The 9,477-nt window shown below is 39.6% G+C and overlaps 1 protein-coding gene across 2 annotated transcripts in view; it reads right to left on the bottom strand.

Annotated features, from left to right (window-relative positions):
- Positions 1–2,494: 2,494 nt before the first annotated feature.
- The window catches only part of LOC137997869 (caspase-3-like), a 39,023-nt gene continuing 32,040 nt past the window's right edge, over positions 2,495–9,477 (bottom strand). For both annotated transcript variants that reach the window (XM_068844181.1, XM_068844182.1), the window contains exons 4-5: positions 4,621–4,892; positions 2,495–3,760 (exon numbers count right to left, since the gene is read on the bottom strand). In XM_068844181.1, the coding sequence (XP_068700282.1) occupies positions 3,620–3,760; positions 4,621–4,892 (413 nt within the window). In that variant the 3' untranslated portion in view covers positions 2,495–3,619. The remainder of the gene's footprint in view (positions 3,761–4,620; positions 4,893–9,477) is intronic.

Genomic DNA, 9,477 nt, shown 5'->3' with positions numbered 1-9,477 from the left:
ACTTATTTTCACCATGAACATTACATCTCTGTACACAGTCATTCCCAACAGCGAAGGTCTTCAAGCACTTAAACACTTTTTCGATCAACGCACGGTCAAAGAACCAAGCTCGGAAACGCTCCTCCGCCTTGCGGAACTACTTTTAACGCTTAATTGTTTTTCATTCGCCGGCAACTATTACAAGCAAATTAATGGTGTAGCGATGGGCCCAAGAATGGGACCTAGCTATGCCAATCTTTTTGTAGGATATGTTGAACACCAATTTTTTAATCAGTACAACTGCCCCAAATCTGAACTCTACGGCCGCTACATCGACAATTGTATCGGCGCTATTTCATCCAGCAGAGAAGGACTCGATCATTTTATAACCTCCGTCAATTCTTTTCATCCGGCTCTTAAATATACCTGGGAAATTTCGGAAACTTCATTGGCTTTCCTAGATGTCAAAGTTTCTATTAGTGGCAATGTGCTATGTACCAGTGTGCACTACAAACCTACAGATTCTCACAGTTATTTGTTGTATTCATCATCACATCCATCACATGTCAAGAACTCCATTCCTTATTCTCAATTTCTTAGACCTCGACGTCTATGTAGTGATGACTCCGATTTTTCTAGCAAATCAGAGGAGATGTGCCAGTTCTTCGAAAAACGTGGCTATCCTGTCTCTGTGGTCAAAGCAGGCCATCATCGCGCCCAACAATTTGATCGACAGTCATCACTACAAACGTCACAAAAAGATAAGAATGACAGAATTCCATTCACCCTCACTTTCCATCCTCATAATCACGCAGGCAAAAGTATCATTCTTAATAATTTTAAATTATTCCAAAATGATCCCGAGACTGGTAGAAACTTTTCGCAACCTCCACTCATTTCATTCAAACGCGACAAAAACGTAGGCAACTTTTTAGTTAGCAGCGCGCTCAAAACTAACGAGCAACCCGGCACTTTCAAATGCGCGCGCTCACGATGCAAAACTTGTCTTTTCATTGTTAACACTAGCAAGATATCGGGACCTAAGCGATCTGTTAAGATCACCGATCGTTTCACATGTACCTCCACAAATGTCATTTATTGCATAACCTGTACGTTATGCAATAAATTATACATTGGCGAGACAGGTAGACGACTAGGTGACCGATTCCGCGAACACCTTCGCGATGTTGAGGAGAATGACAAAGATGCATCTAAGCCAGTCGCTCGTCATTTTAATCTCCCTAACCACTCCAAAAAACACATGGCTATCTGCGGCCTTTCCCTACATCTAGGTACGACGGAAAGCCGCAAGAATCTAGAACAAAAATTCATCTTCCAAATCGGCACCCTTAATCCTCACGGTATTAACGAACGCTTTTCATTTAACTAATATATTCCTATTTTTCACGTTGCCATGTTACCACCAATAGCGCAGCTCCTACTCTCCTATAAAAACTACACGTAACCCATAATTCTTCGATTCGCTCTGACGAAGGGCTAACGCTCGAAACGTCAGCTTTTAGAATCTCTGTACGGTGGCCAATTTACATTATCAACTCCGTTGATAAAACCAAATTTTTGTATACTACTTCTCCACCGACGCAGCACCAGTTTCTTTAGAAACTACCCCCATCATTCGTATGTATGTATGTATGTATGTATACGACCTCGACTCGGGGCCGAGGGTTGAAGCCGGGTAGTAGAGGTGGAAGGCACGGTTGATAGCTGCGAAGCCGCCGTGACTTTCCACCCAGCTTACAAAGAAGAATCGATGCATCTTGTCATGCCTCCTTTTGTTTAACAAATAAAGAAGTCTCGCCGTAAAGCGCGCCGGATAGAGCTCGAAAGAAGTGTAGGGGAAACACGAGACATGGATGCTTAAGGGTGTGGTCGGTTTGGCTGGTAAAGAAAGTGCTGCTGCGTTCGTTGCGCTGTATGTAGTCGTCGACGACGTGAAATAGCCACATTTGAGGTTTTATCAAGGACGCCAGCACTTCAGGATAAATTTTCATTTTCTCCCCTAAAATAAGCGCCGTTCCGACCAGTGTCATTCACCCTTGTACTATTAAAAAGGTTGAAATAGTCAGGAACTGAATTTATATTTTGCGATGACGTTCTCGTTGCTGTTGCTCAAGTTTTCTATAGAGGTTTTGCACGGCAGGAACAATAGATTCTTTTTCCTATGGGAACAAATGTTCTTTCTAATGCAAAACATTTTCATTGTTCCTGCCATGCAACATGTCTGCCGTGCAAAACCTCTATTGATTCCGCGGAAACTTGTACACCTATTCGGCGTAGTTCATTTAATCTTTTGAAAAGCGCGCCAACAAAGGCTTGCCGCGTCCCATTTGTTCCCGCCATATAGGCCGGAAGTAAAATGTAATGCTTCCTATTTGCCTCGAAGTTAACCAACCTCAAAGCACTAAAACTATTTACCTGTGTGGTAAATACTAAATATTGACAGCTCGAATTAAACATTGTAATAACCAATAAACGTAAGAGACATTATGGAGAATATAAGAAGTTTTAAGTTTTATTTGACTTGTATAAATGACTAAACCAACGTTATTCTATTCAATAAGTGGCATGTAATAATTCTTTCTGTTTCTTAAACAGTGAAATTACACTTGAGGACTTACTATTATATTATTACCATTACGAAAACACGCTTTAACAAAGGAAGGATTTACAACTGTCACAAAATTTCAAAATTTTAAAGACAGATGTAGAATTCCTCTTCATGACAAATTCAAGAGCTGAAAATCTTTCTCAGACTAAAAATTCTGATTAATCTATACATGACTAAAAGTAAAATGGTTCGTATTAAAAAAAAAACAAAAAAGTCTGTTTGTATTTGAAAGAACATGGCTGGAAAATACCTTAAGTTTTAAAAGAAGTTTGCCATTAAAGTGGTACCTTTTAGCTACCAAGCATAAAAAGATGTCTTATGACCAGTCTGGACCATAAAACAATTTGGTCCAACATGTTTACGGAACAGCAGTTGGGCAAACATGATGTAAAGTGCAATTACAGTGCACAAATTATAATTGTGCATTTATTTACATTAAATTTATGATGACACGATTACAGTGATTACCATTACTTTTATGAATAACAGAAGGGCTGCAGAAATGTAAATTTCTCATGGGTTGCATTTTCCCTACTTGTGAAATGGCCTTGGCTGGTGCGATTAAAAATCGAGAAAATCCTGTTTGCATTACGCAACATGTTGGGTGTCGACCTAGACAAAACATGTAATCTACAAAATGGTGAATTATCCTTGAAAGAAGTGAGACACCCACTTCCAAAACAATGTGCTTGATCATGAAAAACTATATTCTACACCACAATAACATAATGCTCCATATCAAAAAATATCTAAAAATAACACGAAGAAATCTTTTGCATGTAAAAGTACACTACTTTCTTACAACAACGACAATTTTTAAAGTTAAGTACGGGTGACAACTATTTCTTGTCACTATTGCTGCCAAAAATTTAACTGTAATATTACAAAAAATACATGCGCATTAATTTCAAATATTAACAAAATAAACATTACCACAAATAAATTAACGAAAACTGTAGAATCCTCTTTGGGACAAGAGTGATTTCTCATTTTATAGTTAACCACATTTCCTCACAAATAGAGCTTGCGTGTTAATGTGGTCGAAGTAGAGGGTACTTGATTTGTGGTCTCTGCCACACGCCTTGTGACCTCTTTCAGCATTTCCAGCAAATGTTCCTCGGCATGTTGAGCTTTTATGGTCTCTACAAGGGTCTAAAAATAGAAAAAAACCAAATGGCTAGTCAACAAATAAAGGAAAGCGAACAAACCTCTTAACCCAATGACCCCTGTAAGAGACTAAATAGATTTTATTCTCTCTGACGCCAGACGATTTTACTCGTCAACCGGGGGCGTCCTAGGGCGTATGGGGTGTCAATGGGTTACACAGGTCTTGGCGTACGGACCGAGCGCAGCGATACGGGGATTTTTCCAATAGCTTTGCAATAAAAGCGCGCGCTGGGCCGTACGGGCCATATGATAAGGTCATCTACTAACTTTTTGGTGTTTTCATCTATTCGCATGATTGTTTCCCTCTACCCAAGGTTTCGGGTGAAGGAGTAGTTTCCTTTCCACAGCCGTCCGCCATCTTGGCGGCGTCGTAATTTTCAAAGACGTTGGCTCGCTTGTGATCCGGCGACGTTTGGGAATCGGCGCTGCTCAGGTCGGGTTTTCTTCTAGCCCTAGCTTTCTCATCTTTTGGCATATTATCGTCTTTGTTTATCCTTTTTTGCCTCCCACACTACGGAGCTTACAAACACATGTCCTTGCCCTTCATCTTCCAAATCGGCACCCTTGAGTTCAAGTTCATTTATTCACACTTATTCAAGTGTTTCAGGGTTTCAGAGAACCCACAATGCTGAAATGTACAATTGCTGGTGGACGAACAAAAGGAGCCAATGAGAGATCTTTTGTTTTCGTCCACCAACATGGTGGCAATGACGTAACGTTAAAACCACCTATAAGAGAAGACATAAAGGAGACCACACAGACCTTTACCCGGTGTCCCACCAAGTTCAAGAAATGATTGACCCCTGTTAACTGCTTACCAGAGGGAGCCTAATAGTACAACTCACTTGAATAAAATATGACCCGTAATTTTCTCCTCTCAAAGCGACATATCCAGGTACTGTGGCAAATGCGTACAGAAAATCAACTTCCTTGGGCGTAATAGAACGTGGCAGGGTAGAGTCTGCATGACAATTTCTACTGTCTGCACGTCCTTCAATGGGCTGAAAAAACGGATCCTGCATTTGGCCTCTGCACGCTTGTATTATGAACACCTTTGGCTTACCAGTCAGGGATGGGCACCGCCCTGGTGTGAATTCTGACATTAACTGCTCGACACCTGACAATGAACATAGGAAAAAAAGATAAGACTACCAGTAAGCCATTAAAGCCAAGTTGCAATCAAGCGGCAACAACGAATGAAAGTTGACAGCAGTAGCATCAACAACAACTGTGCACTATTTCGGAGCTGAAAATCATAACTAAAAGCCCACCATTTCTTAAAAATAGACAGTCAAAGACTGCATATGTCAACTGTTTTCACAACGTCAATGGTGTTGAAACAATCACAGATTAACAATTTTTAATATCACTTATCATCACTATAAAATGGATCTGTAAACAATATTGCTTACTTTCTGAGGGAAGGGCAGTGTGGTTTAGAAGCATGTGCAAGATCTATTTAGTGTTTGTTTTCAGCTATTGAATAATTAAACTTTTCACTACCTTTTTAAACTGAATTCCCATCAGTTATGTACGGTGGCCCGAAACTGTCACATCAAAGCTAAATGCTCACAGCAAATTACAAATCATTCACAGCAAATTCAAATCACTCACAACAATATTACAAATCACTCACAGTAAATTACAAATTAGTTACATGCTAGGCGTCTTCAGTCATCGGTGCAAGACGCCTAAGAATGTTTCTCATACATGAAGCCGCTACCTGCGAAAATTAACGACATTTAGTATCCTTTTTTTTTCAAGCTCAACGAACAAGAACCATGTTTTGTTTTCACTGTTGGCATACCGTTGCTGAAGGTCCCAATTACTGCTCCAGCTGTGGACAAGGCAAGTTGCCCTTTGCCATTTTGCAATTTAGAATTGCACTTTAAAAGGAAATTCGGTATCAAAATGGCAAGGGACAACTTCCCTTGTCCGCAGATGGAGCAGCAATTGGAGCCTTCAGCAACGGTTGACCCGCAGTGAAAACAAAACAGGGGTGCAGGGATGGTGCAGTGGTGAGAGCAATCACCTCTCACCAATGTGGCTCGGGCTCGATTCCCAGACTCAGCGTCATGTGTGGGTTGAGTTTGGTTTGAGTTTGGTTCTCAACTCTGCCCTGGGAGGTTTTTTTCCGGGTACTCCGGTATCCCCTCTACTCCAAAACAAACATTTGATTTAATTTGCATTACTTTTTAATTTCAGTTTAAAGTGTACCCTAGACACTTAAATAAAGTTCCTTTCCTTTCCTTTCCGTTCTCGTTCGTTGAGCTCGAAGAAAGATACTAAATGTCACGAATTGTTGCAGGAAGCGGCTTCATGTATGACAAATGTTCTTAGACGTCTTGCATTGCCGGCTGGAGGTAACTGAAGACGCCTAGCATGTTAATAATTTGTAATTTGCTGTGAATGATGTGTAATATTGTTGTGAGTGATTTGAATTTGTTGTGAATGATTCGTCATTTGCTGTGAGCATTTGGTTTTGATAAGACAGTTGTGGGCCACCGTAGGTTATGAATGTTGAAACATAATGCATCTCTCCTGCGTTCTATGTAAATAGGTCTAGCAAATTTGTGGCATAGTTGCTGGTTCATTATCAATGACTCAGTCATGTCCACAAAATCTTGACTTGATTCTTTGACGTAAATTTTAAAATTCGTTGTGTCTGTCACAGCTTGTATCATTATGTGATCAGCCCATGTTCCTTGTCCTTAGACATCATTGTTAAACTAGTAGTAATCTCGGATTATTACATCTAAAGTGCATTAGGCAATCACTTTTCATCAGTGGTCTATCGACCACTTAATTATTTTTCTAAAACGTTGTTGCAACCAACAAAGCTAACACGCGTGCCATATCTTCAACTTTATTTCGCTCATTTCTCCCTTCAAACAGTTTGCCACACTGGGAAGTGATTGTAGGGCACCCAAAAGTTCTGTCTACGAATTTCTCTCAGTTTTCTCTCAGACTTAACCGTGCGAACTTGCCTACTTATTCGAGCGTGGCGCCAATGTCAGCGCAAGAAACGAATGTTCGTGACAGATTGCGGTTTATGTCATGTTTTCATCAAAGTTACATCATGTCTTTACATTCATAATGATCTTGAATTTGATTGTTGTTTGAATTGCATTCAGTGACTGTTTGTTGAAAACTACATCATAAAATAGTTGTAATATTCTTTCTCCATTTAACTAATATGTTTTTCAATTTTTCATCCATTGTTATTGTTAATGTTTATATACAGCACGCGTGACGCATTTTGCTGTTTATTTCACAGTGTACTCCAAGAACATATAACATTGTGTTATGTACCAGTCAAATTAAAGCTTCAACATCCACCCCCCCCCTCCCCCCGGGCATTCGAATTTTTGGAAAATCTTTGTTCAAATGCCTCCCTCCCCAGGCCAAAAAGCTGCTCAAATGCCTCATCATAGATCAATTTCAGGTGATCAAATGCCCCCACCCCCGGGAAAATCACCAGATTGCTGTTTTAACTTTTCAGTAGCTTCTATTATGCTTCTCAAGCTGTGTATGTAAACATGGTTTAATAGACAACACCAAGGAGAACCAGGGCCCTACATGGCACGAGGCATAAGGAAGACAGGTGACAAGGTATAAAAATCCAAAGAGAACCTACAACAAAGTCGACAAATTTTGATGTCGAATTATTATGAATAAACCTCTAATATAACAGTAATGTTATGTCTATGTGGATCGACTGCATGTAAGTATTACACCAGACCAATGTTCTAGAGAAACACGTACCGAATATTTCAATTTAAAATATGTATATTTAATACCTCTGTTTCGATTGAAGCCAATTTTGTTAAATACTGGATACATCAGTAAAAGAGAAACAATCATGAAATGATATACGAAATCGATCATATATGAACTGCAGATATGAAATCAAGTGAAGCTATGATCTAGAAAGATTGGCACCACGCACTGTATCACATAACAGCTATGTTATGGTACTAAGTGAAACAGATAATTGGTGAACCAGATGCGGTCATTATTGTGACGTAATAAGTTACCTTGGCGACCGGAAGGTTCAGCAAAAACACCTATATTTTGGCTTTAGTTGCTCATATCTCAAAAACAAACTGGGTGACCCCCATTTTTTATTGCTGGAAAGTGATCAGAAGGCTTAAATGAAACTTTCTGCAAAGTTTTAAAAAATTCTGTACTGCAGAATTAAGAGGGCTCTGAATCCGCTGAACAGAGTTTTTTAAAACTTTGCCGAAAGTTTCATTTTGGCCCTCTGATCACTTTCCAGCAATAAAAAAAATAGGGTCACCAAGTTTGTTTTTGAGATATGAGCAACTAAGGCAAATATATAGGGTATTTTTGCTGGTCTTTCCCGTTGGCAAGGTAACTTATTACGTCCCACTGATGACCGCATCTGGTCAGCAATAATTGGTGTTTCTTATGGTACCATAACATTGCTTATACGTGATACAACGTTGTAGTGCATAACCTTCTAATAAGAACGTTGCTTGAAAGCTTTGAAAACTGGTTTGGGCCACCTTAAGTTTTACTCCTCGGAGTCAACGGATTAAGGACGGTACCTACTATTGTTATTGCGCAACGTTCTCCGCATCTTGAGATACCCGGATTTCCTATCGGTGATGCTTACTAATACAGGGATACTTTTGCGCGGTTTAAAACTATCCGGAGAAAGTAGATTTTAGTAAGTACTCTTGGTATCCAAAAAGAAAATTGGGGGTAACCATGCATTTTTTAGAGATAATTAAGCTTCAATTTGAGAAAGAACGCCATACATTGCTTTGTATTATTAAGCTTTTTACAAATATTATTCATGTATTACAGTCTTTGAAAAATGCGTGGTTACCCCCAATTTTCTTTTTGGATTTCAATAACACTTGTTAAGATCTACATTTCCTGCATAATCACACACCGGGGCAAAAATATTGTTAATTAGTAGGCACCGTCCTTAAGTATAAATTATTAATGAATTTGAAAGAATTGTTGTTTGGCGTGAAGTTGGCCAATCATGCTCTAATTTTGAACTTAACAAATTATGGGAGGTCCTTACTGTAATATACAGCCCCCTTATCTTGGGGCCTGCAAATTGTCAGCTAGTTTTTATGTCAACTGTTGCTATGGCAACAGTGACACAATGTCGAAGCCTCTGGCAAGGAAGTAAGAAAGTAAGTTAGGTTCTGGACATTTTCGAGCAATCATCGGGTAAAATCGCCAAAGCCCAAACCATGTGCTTGCCATTGGCCATTCTCACATACTCTGTCCCTCGTATGTTTTCAATACTTCTGTACACATTTGAACTTAGATTTGGGCGAGAAAGTAAGTTAAGTTTGGGACCTTTTCGAGCAATCATCGGGTGGAAACCATATGCTTTCCGTCAGCCTTTCTCACGCACTCTGAAGGTGAGTCACTCGTATGTTTTCAATACTTCTGTACACATTTCAACTTAGATTTGGGCACAGCTCTCACTCGTGTTTCAAGCATTTCGTTACAAAATATTGTCACAACCATTTTGAGATATTACTGTAATAGAGAAAGTTTCAATCGAGTCGTAAAAACCAAAACCAAAGTAATTACTTTGGCCAATCAAAGAGGTCAGAGACAATCCAGTAAACCAATCAAATATAGAGGTAATTACACGTAGCCGACACAAAGCGCGGGAAAATGTGCTCGCGCGAGCCACAATTGGTTTTGGT

This window comes from Montipora foliosa, chromosome 3 (genome assembly GCF_036669935.1).
Source record: "Montipora foliosa isolate CH-2021 chromosome 3, ASM3666993v2, whole genome shotgun sequence".
Classification (NCBI taxonomy): Eukaryota; Metazoa; Cnidaria; class Anthozoa; order Scleractinia; family Acroporidae; genus Montipora; species Montipora foliosa.
Note: the sequence above shows the minus strand (reverse complement) of the source record. Positions and strands in the feature narration are given on the sequence as shown.